This window comes from Pelophylax lessonae (assembly GCF_965119305.1).
Source record: "Pelophylax lessonae genome assembly, chromosome: 5".
Taxonomy (NCBI): Eukaryota; Metazoa; Chordata; class Amphibia; order Anura; family Ranidae; genus Pelophylax; species Pelophylax lessonae.
In genome coordinates, this window is record NC_138772.1 from 167953856 (window position 1) to 167977464 (window position 23609).

At 43.7% G+C, this 23609-nt stretch overlaps 1 protein-coding gene across 2 annotated transcripts in view; it reads right to left on the reverse strand.

Moving 5' to 3' along the window:
* The window catches only part of ABHD5 (abhydrolase domain containing 5, lysophosphatidic acid acyltransferase), an 80874-nt gene extending 60292 nt beyond the window's left edge, over nucleotides 1-20582 (reverse strand). Inside the window, exon 1 of one of the 2 annotated variants that reach the window (XM_082259712.1) lies at nucleotides 20351-20582. In XM_082259712.1, coding sequence (XP_082115838.1) covers nucleotides 20351-20436 — 86 coding nt within the window. In that variant the 5' untranslated portion in view covers nucleotides 20437-20582. Of the gene's footprint in view, nucleotides 1-20320 lie in introns of both variants that reach the window. The other variant, XM_082259711.1, reaches the window with a different exon arrangement.
* Nucleotides 20583-23609: the final 3027 nt, after the last annotated feature.

Sequence of the window (23609 nt, forward strand, 5' to 3'; positions counted from 1 at the left end):
CCCAAACTAACTATTTTCTTTTCTAGCATTGGACGGCTGAATGTGTTGTATACACTGTATGTAGCTGAGACTACATACAGTATACCACACTGTGTTCCGGGTTTGAGCCGAGACTTCCTGTCCCATACCCAGTCTATATGATCGGTGCTCAGCCATTCAGAGAAAGCGATGTATTCTAGTAATGAATTACTATGAATGATTGGCTGAGTCGAAGGATGTGACATCATCAGCCAGCCTCTCAGTTTATACTGCACATCCAGCGGCCTCACATATTTGTGAGGGACATTGTTCGTTTGGGCCACCTTGGCCCAAATGAACTATGTAAAGTGTAACAATGGTTTGTTACATCTCAAGTCCCCCCTCTTGCACATCAAACCAATTTAAATGGTTTCTTTTTAGAGCAGCCAAGCAAACCATAGCTAGGGCATGGGAATCCTGGGTTCCACCAATTGCGTAGGTAAAACAGAAAATATCCTGGTACTTACTCAATGAAAAATGTAAAAACAAATTGCCACAATCCTGCACGATAAAGGCTCCTTTCACACCAAGGTGCGATTGTCATGCTTTTCCAGGGAAACATTACACTATTCCCCATTAAATCCTATGCACTGCACTGCGATTTGAAAAATCCTGCATGCTGTGTCATTGGTGCAGTTTTTCAAACGTGCACCAAAAAGACACCTTGCATTGTGAGGGCTGGTTCACACCAACAGCACAGCAAAACAATGTACCCTTTATTTGGAAACAGTTGATTCTGGAATCGACGACTTGATGCAGCTCTTCATTGTGAACATTGAGGTCACTCAATTCATTGAAGACTATGCTGATGTCAGCACAACAATGAACACCGCCACTTTAGTTTCCCAAATAAGCATTTAGTATTATTCTGACCTAAAAGGTGGATGTAAACTTTACGATGATGTCCATTTAAAGCAGAACTCCGGGATCGGCAAAAAAATCCCCCAATGGTACACCCCCTACAAAAAAACACTTAATACATTCGTGAAATCCCCTACCATTGAAGACAAAAGTCTAACTGAATTTTGAGCAAGTCCTCTCTGTAATTCAAAAAGTGGAGCATCTATTTATGCCAGGGAGGAGCTGTAAATGCAGGGAGACGTCGCATCCTCCACTCTCACTCTAATCTGATTAGAGACTACAATTCCCATCATGCAAAAAAAAAAAAAATTGTAGCGAATGTGCAAATTTTGCCTGTGTACTCGCCCACTTGTACAGCAAATTATACCCCACATTCACCAGCCTTAAAGACATAAAGGATTGGATTTATTAACTGGTTGAACCTCCTTTGGCAGCAATAACTTCAATTAAATGTTTCCTGTAGTTTCAGATCAGACGTGCACAACGGTCAGGAGTAATTCTTTACCATTCCGGTTTACAGAACTGTTTCAGTTCAGCAATATTCTTGGGATGTCTGGTGTGAATCGCTTTCTTGAGGTCATGCCACAGCATCTCAATTGGGTTGAGGTCAGGACTCTGACTGGGCCACTTCAGAAGGCGTATTTTCTTCTGTTTAAGCCATTCTGTTGTTGATTTACTTCTATGCTTTGGGTCATTGTCCTGTTGCAACACCTATCTTCTGTTGAGCTTCAGCTGGTAGACAGATGGCCTTAAGTTCTCCTGAAAAAATGTCTTGATAAACTTGGGAATTCATTTTTCCTTCGATGATAGCAATCCGTCTAGGCCCCGACACAGCAAAGCAGCCCCAAACCATGATGCCCCCACCACCATACTTCACAGTTGGGATGAGGTTTTGATGTTGGTGTGCTGTGCCTCTTTTTCGCCACACAGTGTTGTGTGCTTCTTCCAAACAACTCAACTTTGGTTTCACCTGTCCACAGAATATTTTGCCAGTACTGCTGTGGAACATCTAGGTGCTCTTGTGCAAACTGTTAAAGTGCAGCAATGTTTTGTTAGGACAGCAGTGGCCTCCTCTGTGGTATCCTCCCATGAAATCCATTCTTGTTTAGTGTTTTACGTATTGTAGATTCGCTAACAGGGATGTTAGCATTTTCCAGTGACTTTTGTAAGTCTTTAGCTGACCCTCTAGGATTCTTCTTCACCTCATTGAGCAGTCTGCGCTGTGCTCTTGCAGTCATCTTTACAGGACGGCCACTCCTAGGGAGAGTAGCAGCAGTGCTGAACTTTATCCATTTATAGACAATTTGTCTTACCGTGGACTGATGAATAGCATGGCTTTTGGAGATACTTTTATAACCCTTTCCAGCTTTATGCAAGTCAACAATTCTTAATCGTAGGTCTTCTGAGAGCTCTTTTGTGTGAGGCATCATTCACATCAGGCAATGCTTCTTGTGAAAAGCAAACCCAGAACTGCTGTGTGTTTGTTATAGGGCAGGGCAGTTGTAACCAACACCGCCAATCTCATCGATTGGACTCCAGTTGGCTGACATCTCACTCCAATTAGCTCTTGGAGATGTCATTAGTCTAGGGGTTCACATATTTTTTTCCACCTGCACTGTGAATGTTTACATGGCATGTTCAAAAAAACCTGGCAACATTTCATTCTTTGTGTGTTATTAGTTTAAGCAGATTGTGGGATTGTCTATTGTTGTGACTTAGATGATGATCAGATCCCATTTTATGACCAATTTGTGCAGAAATCCATATCATTCCAAAGGGTTTACATAATTTTTCTTGCAGCTGTATACTATAGTTAAGGTATACAAGTAATAAAACGCCGTCGCGCCCCCCCCCCCCCCCCACCCAGCACTAATTTAACCCAACTAGAGGATGATCCCTTCGGAGGCAGCCTCTGCCTACAGTTAGTTGGAAGCTGCTGTGGCCGTGCCCCCGACCCGACTTCCTTCCTCCCCAGCAAAAAAAAATTGTCAGGGGGCAGTGGGCCGCATTGCCTGCGGTTTCCGGGCCGCAGGTTGGACATGCCTGGTTTAAGGTTTTGCATTTGTGCAATTCAAAAGTCCCTGTGTTTAGAGAAATAGGGAAACGGTCATTGCTGACCTCTCCTTTTGAAGAGGTTTGGTTGTCACAAGCTTTTTTTGTATTTTTTTTTTTCTGCAGTACTGGCAAAATGAACAAAGCGATTAGAATCATCTGTCAGAATGTTTAGGACCGCAATTATTTTTTGTGCATCCATTGGCCTGAATCAGGCAGAAAATCAAAGGAAAATACAGGCAGTCCAAATGATTTGAATGTAAGATAGCAAACTAACAAGCACCATGGAAAACAACTGTGCTATGCCCATTATAGTACTATAACACCGTCACTGGGACGAAGCATAAAAAACACAAACAAACCACACCACGCCGCTCTATTCAGAAGCTTTTCCAATTTGTTCAAGAGCCCACACAGTACTGGCACGTTCAGCAGCTTTCAACATAGAAAGGAACAACAAGGACAGTCTGTGCAAGGTTAAATTCCCAGAGAGACTTTCGAAGAACTTTTGGCAGCAGAACATTTCCAAGAATTCCACATATGCCTGTACCTAACTATGCAGTTCTTATCTAACTTTGACGTTACATTAGGATTGCGAGCAAAAATAATTACGAAATATAACTCCACACACAACATTACTCGGCTATTGATAGGAATCGGAACAAATAAGGTCCCCTAATGGCTGTTTACTCTTTTGCAGCAAAGGGATCTTAAAGTTGTAGTAAAGTCTCTAACTTGTACCTACAGGTAAGCCTATAATAAGGCCTACCTGTAGGTACAGTGAATATCTTCTATGCTTGCACCGTTTAGGAGATATTCACACTGCATGCAGCCAGTGACGTCACCGATGCATGCGCTCTGAAGGGACGGCATACCCATGTTGTCCCTTCAGAGCTCTGTGCCCCAGCGGTGACTCCTTCATGTGAGGAAAAATCCAAATTGAGACCGCACTCAAGGTGATATGATGAATTCAATAAATTCTTTTATCCCTCATAAATGAAGCAAACAGACATCTCGGGTTGACGCGTTTCACGATGCTGTAGATCGCTTACTCATAACCACACGTTATGAGGAATAAAAGATTTCATCATATCACCTTGAGTGCGGTCTCAATTTGGATTTTTTCTACTTTTGGATGACGGATCTGACCTGCACCAGGCTCTGAACTTGCACCTGAGCGGCTTCCTCTTTGTTTGTCCTCCGTGTGAGGGACAACATCGCGGCTTGGCCACTCAGACAGCCAGAGCATGCAAACCCGAAAGGGAGTGAAGATGGAAGCGATGACAGCGTGCCGCTGGAGGGCTTCGCTCCAAGGTAATCATTCTAAGGTAAGCATTTCATAATGTGCTAATATGCAAACCAAAACTAGCACATTATGTCATTGTCTTGCAGGTTTTTTTTCCTAAGGAGGGGGGGGGGGGGGTCTGACAGAAGTGGGAACAGGCACCTGTCAAAAACAGGTACCCACTCCCCCCCAAAAAGGTGCCAAATATGGCACCAGAGGGGGGGGGGAGACAGATAAAATGGAAGCTCTGCTTTAAGTGCCAATTTATGCAAACAACTGACTTATTTCAGTATTTTTTTGCTTACTGGGGAGCTCAGATTAAATGTTCTAACGTTCTATCAGACAAAAGGCAAATCCAAGCAGGCAGCACTGGCTGTGCTTTTCTTGGTTAGCCTACAGTGATCGGAGAATGTTGTTTGACACTCATCACATTCTTATTCATATTAAAAAAAAGTATATATAAAAAAAGAAAAAGAAAAAAAAAAAGGGGGGGGGGGGTGAAAAACGTGAAACTGTAATGAAAAAAAAAAAAAAAAAAAACGCAAAAACTAAAAACTGAAATCAGGGATCCTTAAACTCTGGCCCTCCAGCTGTTGTGGAACTACACATCCCATGGGGCATTGTAAAACTCTGACATTCACAGACATGACTAGGCATGATGAGAATTGTAGTTCCTGAACACCTAGAGGGCCATGGTTTGAAGACCCCTGCCTTAAACCACTTTGGCTTCCTTTTAAGGGTTCATGTTCTGTATTCATTGCTTGAGAACATGTAACACAGGCATGGAAACTGGCCAACCACAAAAATAACAAACTGTATCTTATGTTTGTGTGATTACTCAACTTTCCCTCCTCCGTATTTAGCACTAGCTATGAAATTTCAAGGCTAGAATGTACAAATACATCTATATAGGTCATAGGCTTTTTAACGATAAGCCATATACTACAAGAACTTATTTTGTGTTGGTCATTATAATTGCGTGTAAATCTGTGATTTTACTATGTAGGGCAAAGGAACATGTTCACTTTAAAAAAGAAGTTTGGTAATCTTTTTTTTTTTTTAATCATTCTTACCTAGCTGGATGCAGCATCAGTGCGATGCTCATCTGTCCCCTGCCGACTCTAACACTGAGAACAGAGCGATCAAACACCGCCGACTGATCGGTTATCAGGGCTCCCTGAGCAGAGAGTTGGCCCAAATGAACTATTTTTTTTTATACATTATTTATAAACATTAATAAACATTATTTATGTGTCCACTAAGCGCCGGTTCGCACTGCAGCGACGCTACTTCGGACCTCGGAGGTCGCGGAGCGAGCAGCGCGCCGCGACCTCGGAGCGGCCGCCACGGACTTCATAACATTGAAGTCTATGGCGGTCGCCTCCGGGTCGCCCCAAAGAAGCTCCGGACCCTTTTTCTAGGTCGGAGCGACTTGTGTCTATCAGAACGGGTCCGCAGCTTCCCTATGGGAGGCGACCTGCGGCGACCTGTGAGGCGACCAGGTCGCCTCACAGGTCGCCCTAGTGTGAACCGGCACTGACAGCGCTGCATAAACAGTATGCAGTAAACAGCCCAGTTTTCTGGCAGCAGTACAGGGACCTCCCATCTGCTCCTGAAACAAAATACAGCCAGGCTGCAAGCTGTTTAGCCATTCACAGGAAGCTTTGTATTAAAGCGGATTTCCGGCCTCAAATACCTTTTTAACTAAAAATACCCCTATAATACTAATCCATCGCCCTTTACAGAACCGCTATTCTCATACTTACAAGGTGTACGGTATTGGATTTTAGTCAAAATCTTACTTTTAAAAACGCTGTTTGGGCGTGGCCATCTTGGATATGGGCATCTGAAGCCACAGTGTAATCTGCTGTGTCCTTCCTGATTCCAGGGAGTGTTCTGGGAGTTCTTCCTGATTACAGCCTCCTGGGAGTGATGACAAACAGCTCCCAGGATGCAATGCAAAGGTGGAAGTGACGTCGGTGGCCGCGGCCACAGAGGGGGGAGAAGGAGGAAGTACAATCAAAAATGCCCTGAAAATAAGGCAAAGGACCGCCCAAAAAAAAATTGAAAATGCCCAATTGTTGATCAGCATAGCGAGCACTCCAGGAATCACTAAAGTTGCAAAATAGGCCGGAACTCCACTTTAAATCCATGAATACAAGGCTTCCTTTGATTAGCCGAGGCGGAGATTGTGATTTTGTCTGCCCGCCTCTCCACCTCAGCCAGTCAGAAGAAGCCTTGTATTCATTCATAAAAATACAAGCATTCCTGTGAATGGCTGAGCAGCCCTCATCTGGACTCAATTTTGTTGCATCACAGCAGATAGAAGTTTCCATTTTGCTGCAAGAACACAACACTGTATACTGAATCTAGGGTGATGCTACATACAGTTTATTCACCTCTGACAGTGACAGCATCTATTAGTAAAGGAAGTAGTTTGTGTGGGCCAGCTTGGCTCAAACAACCTATTTAAAGTAAAGTAAACCTTGATTTAGGTTTAATGGGTCATTTCCCCTTTACTACCTTTTCTAAAAAGCTCCCTATGCATTAGTGCAGTGATGGCGAACCTTGGCACCCCAGATGTTTTGGAACTACATTTCCCATGATGCTCAACTACACTGCAGAGTGCATGAGCTTCATGGGAAATGTAGTTCCAAAACATTTGGGGTGCCAAGGTTCCCCATCACTGCATTAGTGTCTTTATTACACTGGAATGATGTGCTCACTTTTGCAAATGCTTACTTTTTCAGAGGCCTAGGTCTACTCCTATTTCTTTCTCCACGCATTTGAAATGTGATCCCTTTCACTCTTGCAGAAAGTCAAATTGTGAGAGAGGACGGACTGTGCATGACTGCATGTGTGAGTAGGGAATGAGAGTGCCGTTGTAGTTTGGGGGCCAAATATCCAACACTCAGTACATCCTGCCATCCAATTCTGGTGCAGACCAAAAAAAAGGTCCTACACGACTTTGGTCCTAATGCAATGTGAATTCAACCATACAATCTGTATGGCTGAACTCGCATCGCAAAGACATCATGTGATTTGCATAGCAGTACGGTGCGAATCACATGCAATGTCTTCCATCGCACCAGTGTGAACCGGCCATAAAACCTTGGATTGTGAGCATAATTCTTTCCTGGAAACGTGTTTGTAATCCAAAACACTCGTATATCAAAGCAAAGTTCCCCATAAGAAATAATGGAAACTCAGATGATTTGTTTAACAACCATTTATTCATATAAAAATGGGCACGCTGCCGCAAACCTGAAAGTCCGCATGACTTTGCCAGGCAACTTTGAAGCAACTTCAGGGAATGCCTGGGTAATCTTCCAGTAATGTCAGATCCAAATCACATCAATTAAGATAAGGATCAGACTTGGAGGCAGCTTCCATTAAAGTCTATGGGCACAAGCCTGATAGAAGTTGCTTTCAAGTAGTACAGGAACCTTTTCTAAAGTCGAAGCGACTTCAGTAGTGCTAATTAAGACCAATCTCGTTGACTAACATGGGATTTCACGTCACGTGACTTTGAGTCTCACAAGTGGGATCCCAAGTCGCGGTAGTGTGAACCGAGCCTTATACTCAGTTGTGACGTGACGCTACTCATATTGCAATACCTTGCTCATTTATCAAATTAAAAACTTTAAAAAATTTTTTGCTTGTGTTGTAAAAACACTCGCAGACCAAGTTTTTAGTGCTGGTTCACACTAACGCGGCACGACTTCGGGGGCGACCTGTGAAGTCGCGTGCACCGCGACTTCAGCGCGACTTGCGCGGACTTCGTATAATGAATGCCAATGCAAGTCGCTCCGATGTCGCCCCGAAGTAGTACAGGAACTATTTTCTGAGTCACTTCTATTAGAACGGTTACCTTAGCACTGCATGGACCGCGACTTGTCAGGCTGACCAGTTGCCTGACAAGTCGCGGTAGTGTGAATGGGCACTTACTGTAATTTGTTTTGTTTGGGTGTTATTTTTTTTATTATTATAAAAATAATTTTTGATGGTTAGGGGTTAAATTATTATTACATATTTATTCATTTATTTTATTTATGATGATTTTTGTTATTTGTGTGTTTATTTTACAGTTATTTCTTTCATATATTATTACAAATGTATTTTTTAATGTTTCTCATTTGAGCAGAAAATCACGCAAGTACGTGTGACAAAATGCGCAAAAAAAAAACCTGCAAATGGCGCGTTTCCATTTATTTTCATGGGAATAAAAATGTGTCAAAAAACGCTCAAATCTGCCCGAATCGAGCTACATAAAAAGAAAAAAAAAATTAAAAAATGCTCCAGAACCTTTTTGAGCTTCAGGCCAATTGGAGTGGAGATGTGAACCATCTCCATAGAGAATGCTTCATTTTTTTTTTTCCCTCCTCCAGAGTTTTGGAGCTCCAAGCTTCAAACTACAAAACACTGAGGTGTGAATGGGGCTTAAGACCCTGTTTGCACTTGAGCATTTTTCAGTTTGAAGCTCGATGCTCAGAAACGCTCAACGAGCAAAATCTCATTCATTTCAATGGCCCCAGTTCACATTTCAGCGTTTTGTAGCCTGTAGCAGAATGCCTGTCGCTCAAAAAAGTACGTGAGCTACGTTTCAGGCAGATTTAAGCAGATTTAAGCGCTTTTGTCCCCATAGGCTTCAATGAGAAATGAGCAATTTTTTCAGGCGTTTTCAGCTCAAACAGCGGCTCCTCTCCCCTGTTCTAGCATCACTACACTCCTTACACAGCAAAAAATGCCAAAATGAAAAACACCTAGATTTGCAAATCTGCTAAAAAAAAAAGCCCAAAAACTCTCAGCTCAAGTGTAAAAGTAGCCTAAAGCGGAATTATGTGTAGGTGAACATCACGTTCCTATGGGTCAGCCTGTCATGATGCCTCATCTGCTGATTGCTGACATTGCCATTTAACACACATTTCTGCCGTGCTTTGTGACTGAATGGATTGCTGGAATGTTGGCGTGCTCAAACAAAGCGCCTTTTGTGCACACTCACTTGTTTATGTAATTTTCAGTGATGCATAAATGTGAAGGATATTGGAGTTACACTGCAATATTTGTTTAGATGATTTACTTCGGAATGAACGTCTCTATTCATTCTTGCCAAATCCATTTCTGTTTAGAAGTCTCATTCTGGCTATAAACTGCCTGATTTATTTTGGTTACTGATGGATTTCACCAATAGTAGTGTCCGGACACAAATATGGTGGCTTCTGGTGATGACCTATCTGCAGTATAATAAGTGCTGACCTAGAACAAGTATTCCCATAAGGACCTCAGACTTACCCTTGGTCTTTCTAGGTCAGAGGTACCGGGAAATTAGCCTTTTCAAGTTTAGGGCATTAGCATGTTCAGGGCAAGCCTTTAGGAGATTAGTGGTCTTTGCAAAGACAAGGAGGTTAACCCTTCTGAGGTTAGTCTACTGCCTTTAACGTATTTTAAGGGTAGACTACAAATATACACTAGATCAGGGGTCTTCAAACTATGACCCTCCAGTTGTTCAGGAACTACAATTCCCATCATGCCTAGTCACGTCTGCGAATCTCAGAGTTTTACAATGCCTCATGGGATGTGTAGCTCCACAACAGCTGGAGGGCCGTAGTTTAAGGATCCCTGCACTAGAGTGTCAAAAGTATTGGGACATCTGCCTTTACAAGCACGTAAAATTTAATGGCATCCCAGTCTTAGTCCGTAGGGTTCAATATGGAGTTAGCCCACCCGTTGAAGCTATAACAGCTTCAACTCCTCTGCAAAGGCTGTCCACAAGGTTTAGGGGTGTGTCTTTGGGAATGTTTGACCATTCTTCCAGAAGCACATTTGTGAGGTCAGGCACTGATGTTGAACAAAAAGGCCTGGCTCGCAGTCTCTGCTCTAATTTATCCCGAAAGTGTTCTATCAGGGTTGAGATCAGGCCAGTCAAGTTCCTCCACCCCATGTCTTTATGGACCTTGCTTTGTGCACTGGTGCGCAGTTATGTTGGAACAGGAAGGGGCCATACCCAAACTGTTCCCTCAAACTTTGAAGCATGAAAATGTCCAAAACGTCTTGGTATGCTGACGCCTTCAGTGGAACTAAGGGGCCAAGCCCAGCCCCTGAAACACAATTCCACACCATAATCCCCCTTCCACCAAATGATTTGGACCAGTGCACAAAGTAAGGTCCATAAAGACAAGGATGAGCGAGTTTGGGGTGGAGGAACTTGACTGGCCTGCACAGAGTCCTTAACTCAACCCGATAGAACACCTTTGGGATGAATTCGATTGGAGACTGCGAGCCAGACCTTCTTGTCCACGTCAGCGCCTGACCTCACAAATGCACTTCTGGAAGAATGGTCAAACATTCCTGTAGACACACTCCCAAACCTTGTGGACAGCCTTCCCAGAAAAGCTGAAGTGGTTATAGCTGCAAAGGGTGGGTCAACTCAATATTGAACCCTACGGACTAAGACTGGGATGCTATTAAAGTTCATGTGCGTGTAAAGGCAGGCGTCCAAATACTTTTGACAATATAGTGTATATTACCGCGTTTCCCCGAAAAATAAGACCTATCTCCGTTTTCCACGATGGCTGCAATAGAAGCCCTAACCTGAAAAATAAGCCCTAGTTAAAATGCTTGTAAAATCATGTAATCCACGCTTTAAAAGGATTATATGATGTCCAGCGTGTGCCGTTATGGAACGTGATTGTAGAAAATACCTTATTTTCTACAATATTACATAAAGACACACACTGGACATTATATAATCTATTTACAGAGCGGATTAAATGATTTTACAAGGACTTTAACTAACTAGAGTTTATTTTGGGGATTACAGAGATGCCGACTCCTAAGCTGACAGAGGGAGAGGGGGAGAGAAGACAGGGGACAAATAAGACATCCCCCGAAAATAAGCCCTAATGCTTTTTTTGTAGTCGGAATTATTATTTTCGGGGAAACACGGTACAAAAGAAAAAATCTGTTATAAATAAAATGGTCATACACAGTCAAATAAATAGCAGCGCTCAGAAAGTGTAGATTCTAAATAATCCCCCAGTGAGATGAGATATATGCTGTGAAAGTCAAACACCGGTGTGTGTCCACCACCAGGAGAGCAAAAAACACGCAGCCTCTTACCAGATGGCTCAGGTTAAACAGCAATCTGATAAATCTCATGTCAATCGCTTGGACAATAAGGTTCAGTAAAGCCCCGTACACACACACAGATCGTCGTCATACAAACGTCGGCGGACAAAGATCTGCTGATTGTACGCGTGTTAGTATGGTGCCTCCGACAGCTGTCTGCACACAATCCGTGGACAAGAGTCTTTCTTGCAAACATGAAAATTTTTGTCTGCAGACACCAGAACGGACGATTGTTCGCCTGTCAGTACAGAAATCAGCCGACAGACCGCAGATTTGCAAGACTGGGCATGCTCAGAAAATAAAAAACACAGGGAAAGTTAACCATTACATGACATCACTTCTGCAGTCAGCTGAAGTCTGCGGACAAAATTCTTGTGCTGTCTTTGCACTTTTCAACAGACACCGACATCCCGGGGAGAAAAGACGAACATTTGTATGACGACGATCTGTGTGTGTGTACGGGGCTTAAGGCAGAGCATACATCGATCACTTGGGTATTAGGATCCAATCATGTAATTCAAACTAACAAAATAGTCCACGATATGAATGTAAAAAGGAACAATAAAGCAATCATTGCGCAGATATCTTTCATGGATTTTATTAAGAAATCAAAAGCCTGCACACAAGGTACTCACATGAACTCCAAAGCAACAAACGTATTGGTAAAAAGTGGTGTGAGTTTGTTTCTATCCAAAAACATGGCCGACCTCCAGTAGCATGCCAGTGTCATGTGGTTAAGCTCCTCCCAACATGTTTCGTCATAATTGACAGCATCATCAAAGTATGACTTTTGGTTTAAAAACATGTGGGAGATCCGCTCGTTCGTAAACACAACTGTCATTATCTACCATATGCTTGGAGTTGAATACTTCAGGCGGAGCTCCAATCCCCATAATTCCTTTTTATTTTTTTAAAGCTCCCCTGTGATTGTTTTTACTTGTATATTTACATTAGAATACTATTAGGACTGTATTCACGCTGGTTTCTTTTTACCTGATCTCGGAAGCAGGCAGGAACCATCTAGGATGTGGGCACCTGAAGCCAACTTGTGTCTATTTCCGGGTTTCGGTGCAGCTGCCTACCCAGCCTGCACTTCACAAATTCGTGCCTGAGCAGTAATGACACTGCATCCCGCAGTTTGTTCAGTACAGGTTGCCATAGCAATGGTGGCGGAAGTACCAGCCCCGTTATTTTAGCAACCTGTCAATCACATTTCAACCCGGAAGGCAAGTGCAGTCAAGAAAACCATCAGGCATCAGATAAACAGTGCCTGAATGTAATTGTCCCACGTATAGTGCTACATGTCCCGAGCACAGAGGCTGCATGTCATCCCAGCAGAATCTTCAAAAATGGCGTAATTTACGGTCTCCAAAGACTGCTAGATTTAACTAGTAGGCTTCCCGAAGACTCCTGGGATAGATGACACTGATATCCCAGGAGTCAATGGGAATCACCCAATGACGTCACTGCCTAGGCAGCAGAGACAGAAGTGCTTCTCGGATAGAGAGATATATATATATATATATATATATATATATATATATATATATATATATATATATATATATATATATATATATATTCTATTTTTTTTTTATTTTTTTTAAGAGATCTATTCACAATGTACACCAGGTGGGCATTGAGAAACTATGAACTTGAAAAAAGGAGTGGGACTCCGCTTTAATGGAGCCAACAGAAGATAACATTTCTGATCTATAGTTAGGGAGAGCCTACAAGAATGGGCCACATGACGAGTAATGCCCCCACATCCATTGCTGATCTTTCCTCCTGGGAATGCTTATCCCATGGCTGTCATGCTCATTTCCCTGCTTTTTGGACTTCCAGGGAGGCACTGGCCTGGGGCGTAAGCAGCTCAGTGTTCTGACTTTAAAGCCCAGTACACATGTAACAAAAAGTTGGCAGTTCAGCAGGAACCGGATCCAATTAGGGTCTGTGTGTACTGGTCACTGTTCAACAGAAGCCAGTCTGGCAACTGGCTACTTAACAGTCATGCTGGAAAATCAGCACTTGGAGCCGTTAGAATACAATAGCGTGGCAGGGATCTGCCCACAGCCTTCTGGGACATGTCACAGCTCATAGAAGGCTGCAGGACCATTCACAAAGCACAGCATGGCTCGCACCATATGCAGTGAGAAGCCAAGTGTGAAGCCGCAAAAAGGCCGCTTTCACACGGATCCGCTTTTCTTCCGCCTTTGCGTTAAAAAGAAAAAACTAAAGGAAGTCTTCTGAAACCGACACTTCCTGGAGTATCAGTCTCCTGTTTCCCCACAACACTCATTGGTTCCTTCTGCTGATCTCCATCACACCGTATAGTTTTCAGGTGTTTTTTGCAGGTGTTTAGAGACAAGCATTGACATCTAACAAAATGCTGGTAATCTGCCAAAAAAGAAGCTCATGTACTTTTTTAAGCTTCAGGCGTTTTGCGTCAAGAGACAAAACGCTCAGATGTGAACTGTGCCCATTGAAATGAATGGGATTTTGCTTGTTGGGCGTTTTGAGACTTCAGAGATGAGCGTTTTAGGAGCTGAAAAACACTCAGGTGTGGACAGGGCCTAACGCTACTGTGTCCTATACTGGAGGTCAGGCAGAGGAACCAATGAACACTATGGAGCAGTATTTGGGAGAACGAGGAGTGGGAAAGCGGCCTGGTTCACACCTATGCAGTTTGCTTTAAATCCGTTTCTGCAGTGCGCTATTTTATGCTATTGCATTTTTTTTGCCCAATTTGTTGTTGGCCTGATTTAAAAAAAACGCAAAACGTGTCAAAACCGCACTTCAAGCTTTTCTAAACCAAAAACACACCATTTTGCGTTTAAAAAAGTCCCCGACCCTTTCCAAAAACACAGCAGCTGAAAAAAGCATAGATGTGAACGTGTCCCGTAGGAAACCACGTTATATGGACCGTAGTGCGTTACTGCGAAAAGCACCGAAAAAAAACGCTTAGGTGTGAACCAGGCCTGACAGGTAACAGAATCACTTTAAACTTAGACATAATGAAAGGCAGAAACATGAATAAAGAAGATCTTTACAGACTTTATTTTTATTAAATGTCCCCAAAGTAAGATCAATGTAAAAAAAAAAAATGTTTGAAAATATTACAGCACTCAAATTTCTCTGCCAAACTCATTCTATATTTTATCCAATAAACTTCTATAATAGGACACCTTTTAAGGCGGACCATACAGCCTACAATCTGATTGCACAATCTCCTTTAGGTCTAATATCAAATGTCCAACTATGAAGTGCAAGGGTCTGTCTGATGGAATGATATTCGGATTTTTTAGGTTTGTAGTCATATTACATTGTTTTGGAAAACCTAAAGGAGATTGTATAGTCGGACTGTATTGTGTATGGCCATCCGTACATATGGCAACTTTAGCTTAATGAGTATCTCTACACAGCATGCCGGCAATCTCCAGTATATAGACAAGGCTTCTAATGACAGCAACTTCCAATATACACTCACAGAAGACTTCTAATGACATTGCAAGCTTCTAGTCTGAGTAAACAGTCATTACCGTATGTTAGTCTTAATCAGGGACTACCTGCTTACATAAGTCATGTGAACACAAGTCAGATTCACATTGTAGTCATACAGTATGATGTCATTACTATACACAAAAGCTTCTCATTATTTAGAACAACCTATGTTTCTTATGTTACCCACTTGCTGACCAACCTATAGCAGTTTTCCTGCTACAGGGCGGCATCCCTGCGCCAGGTCACGAATATATAAACGTTATACTGCAGTTTCGCCTGCAGGGGGTGTGCGTGCGCAGCCAGCAGCCCGCTCCTGCTGTGAATAATCACAGCAGAAGCCGATCTGTGGTAGCCGGGCATTTGATGTCAAACACCAGGCTGGGACTCCGAACTGAGAACTGCCTACGTAAACAAGGCAGACCTCCATTCTGACGGGGGGAGATGGATTCTGCGTTCCTGCAAAGCAGGGACTAAAATCCATCTCTTCCCTTAGTAAAAGCAGCACACATTAGTAAACACAAACACTGGCTAGGCACACAATTAACTCTTTGATCGCCCTAGATGTTTAACCTGTTCCCAGCAAGTATCAGTAGTACAGTGACAGTACATATTTTTAGGACTGATCGCTGTATTAGCGTCACTGGTTCCTGCAAAGTGTTAAAAGTGTCAGTACGTGTCCAATTGTCTGCTGCAATATCGCAATGCCACTAAAAGTCGCAGATGACCACCATTACTATTATAAAAATAAATAAAAATTCCAGTATATACACACACACACACACACACACACACACCACAGGTTTGCACACACTATAACATTTGCGTAAACCAATCAATATACACTTATTGGGATTTTTTACCAAAAATATGTAGAAGATTACATATTGGCCTAATTTTATGAAGAAATTCGATTGTTTACATTTTTTTTATTGGATATAGTTACATAGTTAGTCAGGTTCAAAAAAGACACAAGTCCATCCGGCTCAACCAATAGAAAACAAAAAAGAAAACAGAACCATACAATCATATATATTTATATTATACACACACACAATCCTATACCTGCAGTTGATCCAGAAGGCGGCAAAAAAACCCCAGCAAAGCAGGATCCAATTTTTTACAGCAGGGGAAAATATTCCTTCCTGATTGTATAGGATATTCCCTGGATCAACTTTACTTATAAATATTAGCACCTTCCCGACCACCCATTGCACATTTACTGTGGCAGGCTGGCTCTCCTGCGCGAACCGATGTAGCCCTACACCTGCGATCGCTCCCTCGCTGAGGGAGGACAGTCAGCTGGTGTAAACACAGCTGACCGTTCTCTCTGAAATTATCACAGAGTGTCTGTGATCCTATCTGTGGTCATTTCACAAGCCCATCCCCCATACAGTTAGAAAGCACACCCCTAGGCTCACACTTAACCCTTTGATCACCCCCTAGGTTAACCCCCTTCCCTGCCAGTGTCATTATTACAGTAACAGTGAATATTTTTAGCACCAATTACTGTAGTAATGTCACTGGTCCCCCCAAAAGTGTCAAAAATGTCAGTTAGGTGTCTGATCTGTCCGCAGCAATGTCGCAGTTCCGCTAAAAGTCGCAGATCGCCACCATAACTAATAAAAAACAAAATAATAACTAAAAATTACAAATCTTTCCTCTAGTTTGTAGACATGGTAACTTTTGCGCACACCAATCAAAATACTCTTATTTCGATTTTTTTTTTTTTTAACAAAAATATGTAGCAGAATACAAAGTGGCCTAAAAGGATGAAAATTTTTGCTTTTTTATTTTTTAATTTTTTTGGGGACTATTCTATAGCAGAATGTGAAACCTTTTGTTTTTTTTTCAGAATTGTTGCTCTTTGTTTGTTTATAGCGGGAAAAAAAAAAAAAAAAAAATCGCACAGGTGATCAAATACCACCAAAAGAAAACTATTTGTGGGGGGAAAAAAAGACATCAGATTTATTTGGGTACAGCGTCGCACGACCGCGTAATTGTCAGTTAAAGTAACGCAGTGCCGAATCGCAAAAAATGGCCTGGTCATTAAAGGGGCCAAACCTTCCGGTTCAGAAGTGGTTAAATATGTTTCATAACAGAAAGCAAAAAACATTGTTTTGTGTCAAAGTTGTCGCAAAAAATAAAAACGCGGAGGTGATCAAATACCACCAAAAGAAAGCTCTATTTGTCAGGAAAAAAATTCCAAATTTTATTTTCATACAGCATTGCATGAACGCGCAGTTTTCAGTTAAAGTAATGCAGTGCTGTACTGCAAAAAGTGGCCTGGTCATGAAGGGGGGTAAATCTTCAGGGAGGGCAAGTGGTTAATAAACCATCACCATGCATGTAACAGTCCGAAGAGCCTTAATTATTTGACAGCTAAATCACATCATACAAAACTTTATAACATATGCAAGCATCTTGTTAATTTTTAGGAAACCAATTTAAAAGTAGTTACAGTTAAATTCCAGATATGGCACCTCTACCTCGTCCAATCAAAGAACGCTTTGCATCCATTAAAAGAAATGCAAAATGTTCTGTGAATGGCGCCTGTGCTGACCCCTTGTGGTCACTATGTGGCAGTGCTGCCGCCCAGCACAGGATCTAGTGGACAGTGCTGATCATTGTAGCAGCAATGACCACTACAGTGACTCTCCTCTTCCACAGGTAAGACATATGTCAGAGCTGGACCAATGGAACTATGCAATAAAATCTATACCTGGATTTCTTCTTTATTAATATTGAAACAGCAATATATCCTTCAACATAAATTATAGAAACTCATCACTTAATCTACCTGTTTAATGACCAGTCAGCATTGTATGCTGTATGAGAACTTTGGTCTGGAAAACAACAGGACACTACTGTGTGTGTGTGTGTAATAAATATATATATATATATATATATATATATATATATACACACACACACACACACATATATTATATATACATATACACACACACACCTAGATACACACTATATCTTGTGTAACAGTTGATCCAGCAATATATCCCCTTGATTGTGTTATTTCCAACCACTTAACTGAATCCAATTGGTAACTATTCTAATCACCAAAGTTCTTCACAGTTTTTAAAAGATGAGCCTCTTGCAAAAAATAAAACAAACAAAAAAAACAAACAAAACAACAATTTATTAGTGCCTTGTGCAATCGGCTTAAATTGCTATTAATCTACTTTAGGGCCTGGACCTGTCAGATGTAACCCTCCTCTGGGGTCCATGTAATGCTGGCCATCGCCCTCTGCCCTAGAACAATGGCACAACAAGCCACTTGGGATCCCAAGGAAAGGCTTGCCAGGCTGTACAGTACTTATCACATAATAGAGTCATGGGGTGACACGCCACAAATTAATCTAGTGATAAAGAGCATGCATGGCGACATCAACTACAACAGATCATCAGTAAACATTGGCATCGTTGTCAAGCAAGTCAGAAAATTGCCCAGAAGCTGGGAGGAGTGGGGCTGAGCGGGGCTTCAAGTCAATTTCAAACTGATTGTTTTATGTCCAGTGGACATTCCGGATGTAGAGTTGGCCCTGCCCCCAGTGTCCATCTATGTACAGGACTCTCCTGGTTTAAGGTCACCTCCCCTTCCCCACCAAAGTCTGACTATGTAAAGGACATTACTAGTGTGGGCTAAGCTCAGCGAATCCCCATGTCCAGCTATGTACAGGGCACAACTGATGTAGGGTTAGCTCCATCCCCTCATGTCCAGCTATGTACAGGCCCCTCCTTGTGTAGGGTTAGCTCCGCCCTCTCCTTCTGTCCAGCTATGTTCAGGCCACGTCTGGTGTAGGATTAGCTCCTCCCTCTCCTGTCTAGCTATGTACAGCCACGCCTAGTGTAGGGTTAGCTCCGCCCTCTCCTTCTGTCCAGCTATGTACAGGCCACACTTGTCATAGGGTTAGCTCCGCCCTCTCCTTCTGTCCAGCTATGTACAGGCCACACTTGGCATAGGGTTAGCTCCGCCCTCTCCTTCTGTCCAGCTATGTACAGGCCACACTTGTCATAGGGTTAGCTCTGCCCTCTCCTTCTGTCCAGCTATGTACAGGCCACACTTGTCATAGGGTTAGCTCCACCCTCTCCTTCTGTCCAGCTATGTGTACAAGCCATGTCTGGTGTAGGGTTAGCTCCACCTTCTCCTGCAAAGCTATGTACAGCCACTCCTAGTGTAGGGTTAGCTCCGCCCTCTCCTTCTGTCCAGCTACGTACAGGCCACACTAGTCATAGGGTTAGCTCTGCCCTCTCCTTCTGTCCAGCTATGTACAAGCCATGTCTGGTGTAGGGTTAGCTCCACCTTCTCCTGCATAGCTATGTACAGCCACTCCTAGTGTAGGGTTAGCTCTGCCCTCTCCTGTCCAGCTATGTACAGGCCACACTTGTCATAGGGTTAGCTCCGGACTCTCCTGTCCAGCTATGTACAGGCCACACTTGTCATAGGGTTAGCTCCGCCCTCTCCTTCTGTCCAGCTATGTACAAGCCACGTCTGGTGTAGGGCTAGCTCCACCCTCTCCTTCTGTCCAGCTATTAACAGGCCACACTTGGTGTAGGGTTAGTTCCACCCTCTCCTTCTGTGCAAGCCACTCCTGCCACAGTTAGCTCCACCCCTCATGTCAAGCTACGTACAGGCCACTCCTAGTCTAGGGTTAGCTCCACCCTCTCCTGTCTAGCTATGTACAGGCCACTCCTGATGCAGGGTTAGCTCCACCCCTTCCTTGTTCCCAGCTATGTACAGGCCACTCCCTCCCACCCTAACTATGTACAGGCCACTCCTGGTTTATGATTAGCTCCCCCCCTCATGTCCAGCTATGTACAGGCCACTCCTGGTTTAGTATTAGCTCCACCCTCTCAATGTCCAGCTATGTAGAAGCCACGCCTGGTGTAGGGTTAGCTCCGCCCCTTCCTCATGTCTAGCTATGTACAGGCCACTCTTGTTGCAGAGTTAGCTCCACCCCTTTTCTATGCCCAGGTATGTACAGACTACTCCCAGTGTAGGGTTAGCTCCACCTATGTATAGGCCACGCCTGATACAGGGTTAGCTCCACTCCCCCACCCTGTGTCCACCTAAATACTGGTCACTTCTGGTTTAAGGTTGGCTTTGTCCCTTCCCTGTGTCCACCTTTGTAGAGGACATCCCAAAGGTGAGGTTAGCCACACCTCTGTTCAGCACATTGCTGCTGTGAGGATAGTCCCGCCCCCTACTTGTGCCCACCTGTGTACAAGCCAGTCCTGGTGTGGGGTAAGCCCCGCCCCTTCCCTGTGTCCAGGGATGAAAAGGTCATGCTTGTTGTGATGTTAGCCCCGCCCCCTCCCAGTGTCCGGCTATGTACAGAAGATTCCCGGTGTAAGGTTAGCCCCGCCCTCTCCCAGTGTCCGGCCTGACCCTATACGGAGAGGTCAGGAGTCGGTCGGCCTTACATTGGGAACCCCATGAGCTTACAAGCGCGCACTCACTCTCTTTCTAGCTGTCTCGCTGGTACGTACACAAGAGACCAGGCGGCCGCTCTCAGGCTGCCGATCAGTCCCAGTCCTTTGTCCGAGGAGGGTATCGCCAACTGCCCATCCGCCATCCTCCTCCTCCTCCAGGCTTCGTCCGCTCACAGCGTTCTCTGTCCTTCCCCGTACTCTGAGATCACTCCAATACTCCCCACCGTTCTCTCTCATCTGAGGTTTGTTGTGAGAACGAAGGAATCACCCCTCCCTGCGTCACGGTCCAGTCATACGAAACGGGGAGGGCTCTGCCAGTCATGTGACCCAGCATAGGTGAACGGTGGGACGCCATATTGCTTGTGGGATGTTTACCAGTAAGGCGTTCTGGGAGCTTTTACTAAAGTCATTACCGATATAAACATTGCACATACCGAGGATATTGGAAATATTTAAATGAATTACTATGCATCAATTTTAACCACTTCTGGTCCGGAAGGTTTTACCCCTTAATGACCAGGCCATGTTTTGCGATACAGCACTGCGTTATTTTAACTGACAATTGCGCGGCTGTGCGATGCTGTACTCTAATAAAATGGATGTCCTTTTTTCCCCCACAAATAGAGCTTTCTTTTGGTGGTATTTGATCACCTCTGTGATTTTTATTTTTTGAGCTATAAACAAAAAAAGAGCGACAATTCTGAAAAAAAAAAAAAATATATATATTTTTTTTCACATTCTGCTATATCACATTCCCCCCCCCCCCCCCCCCAAAAAAAAAAAAAAATTATGTAGCACCCTCCTAGGTAGGTGTCTGCCAGATCATTTGGTTCCAAGGGTCTTCAAACTATGGCCCTCCAGTTGTTTAGGAACTACAATTCCCATCATGCCTAGTCATGTCTGTGAATGTCAGAGTTTTACAATGCCTCATGGGATGTGTAGTCCTGCAACAGCTGGAGGGCCGTAGTTTGAAGATCCCTTAGGCTGTCATGTGCTTCCAAGGGTGTCTGGGGAGTCTCCCCATTGTGTCCAATGAGGGCTCTTATTGGACAGTGGAGGAAACCTGACCAATAGCACACCAGGGCTTGTATCCATCTCAGAGGGCAGAATCTGCCGCAAAGCATCCTGGGATAGGTTATAAGTCTGAGGGGAGCAAATGACGCAGTGTCTTTGGCGGGAAGCAGAGTCCCAGGAGGAGGGTGATGACTGTCACTCCTTCTGTCAGCGCAAGTGAGAGTGTCCTGGCCTAGAGGACGAAGGTTGAGCTGAGCTGCAGAGGAGGGATCCAGAGTGCTGTGGAGCTGCTTGGCAGAGGTTTTCGGAGAAAACAGTATCGTGAGTACTTGAGACTGCCCAGGGGTCTGCCTAGGAGAGGGGGCCACTCCAGAAGGTCAAGGGGATCCAGGAGTCAGCTAACCTGTGGAGAAGTTGTAGAGAAAGGGGGTGCCAGTGTTTAAGCCCTGAAGATAAGTGAGAGAAAGGGGGTGCCAGGTGGGCCCTGAAGTGTTTAGCAGTGCAGCAGCAGCACACATACGTAGCTACCTCAGCAAGGAGTGCTTAAGGGAGCTAAAGAAAGGACTTCTTTAAGTGAGAGAGCAGTCCAAGGTCAATTTGGAGTTAACCAGCAGCAAGCCAGCGTTAACCGGCATCTAGCCAGCGTCAAGTCAGCGCCAAGAAGAGATTTCAGTTGTCCCTAGCAAATTGTGCACAGTTAAGCCAAAGGAGTATCCCACTCATTCCCTTCTCCCATCCAATGTCTCAATAAATACAAAAAAAAAACAGTTACTGGACTGGTCATTGTCTTAGCGCTCACACTTGGAGGAACATGCACAGGGGTAATTTTGTTGCACTCAGTGGCCCAGGGGACCCATATCCAGCAAAACGGCTGGGAATCCTGCTACATTAAAACATTTTTCATCATTTTAGGCCAATTTGTATTCTGTTACATATTTTTGGTAAAAAACAATAAGTGTATATTGATTGATTTGCGCAAAAGTTATTGCGTCTACAAACTAGAGGAAAGATTTATGTAATTTTTATTTATGTTTTTTTACTAATAATGGTGGCGATCAGCGATTTGTAGTGGGACTGTGACATTGCGGCGGACAGATCAGACCCCTAACTGACATTTTTTACACTTTTTTGGGGGACCAGTGACATTACTACAGTAATCAGTGCTAAAAAAAATGCACTGTTACTGTACTAATGACACTGGCAGGGAAGGGGCTAACACCAGGGGCGATCAAAGGGTTAAATGTGTCCCTAGGGTGGGCTTTCTAACTGCGTGGGGGATGGGCTTATGGAATGAACACACGCACCTGTGTTCCTAAATAGGAGGAGCACAGAAGCCCTATGTTCATTGTTGACAGAAACGCTGTGTGCCGTGTTTAAAATGGCAGACCGCCGTTCTGTCTCCAAGAGGATGTACCTGGTGCCAATCATGGCCGCCAGACCCACAGATCAGCCTTCCCTGTGGCTAATGTGCGCCCCCAATCGGGGTCCCGCGAAGCGACGTACAGGTAAGTCATTTCGGGGGAACGGGTCGACCTGCCGCAGTATATGTACAGTGGCTGGTCGACAAGTGGTTTAAGTAGAACTAACTAAAGCCCATTTTTTTTATATTGGATAGTGTAAGCGAAGGCTATTACTCATTTTGTTTTTTGCCATCTGAGTCCCATTGGGAAGATTTCCATCACTTCCTGTCCCATACCCAAACCAGGAAGTGAGATTAAATACTTTTCGTCCTCTAGAAATAGTGTCCCCATTGGAAGATTTCCCCTATATTACTGTTCTCTATGATCAGTGATAGACGGGTCTGTCACTCTTAGAGATTCTCTGGTGCCAGAAGTGGTGATCATCCCTCCCATCCATGCCATCCTTGAGACCCCCCTCCTCTCCTCCTCCTGGCAGAACGGGGGGGGGGGGTGTGCTAAAGACCTAGAGCTTGTTGTGCCACATCCCTAATAGAAATGCAAAAATTTAAGGTTCCCCTAAGTTGGGACTTTTAAGGCACATAGATTTAAGAAGATTAATAATAGTAATGGTGATGAAAAAATAATAAATTTTATTAAATACAAATGCAAATAATGAATTAAAAAACAATGTGCAAGCAGAAAAAGGACAGAAAGAAACAACTCATATCGCTAGAACATGGAACCCGACATGTTTCGGAGCTGAAATGCTTGCTCCTTCTTCAGGGGAGGTTCAAAGCGGTACTCTGGTGATACAAAATTGGGCGTATAAGAACCAAGCATTTATAGAAATTTTTCATATTAAAAGGTGACTAATACAGTTCACATAGTATATAACATATGTA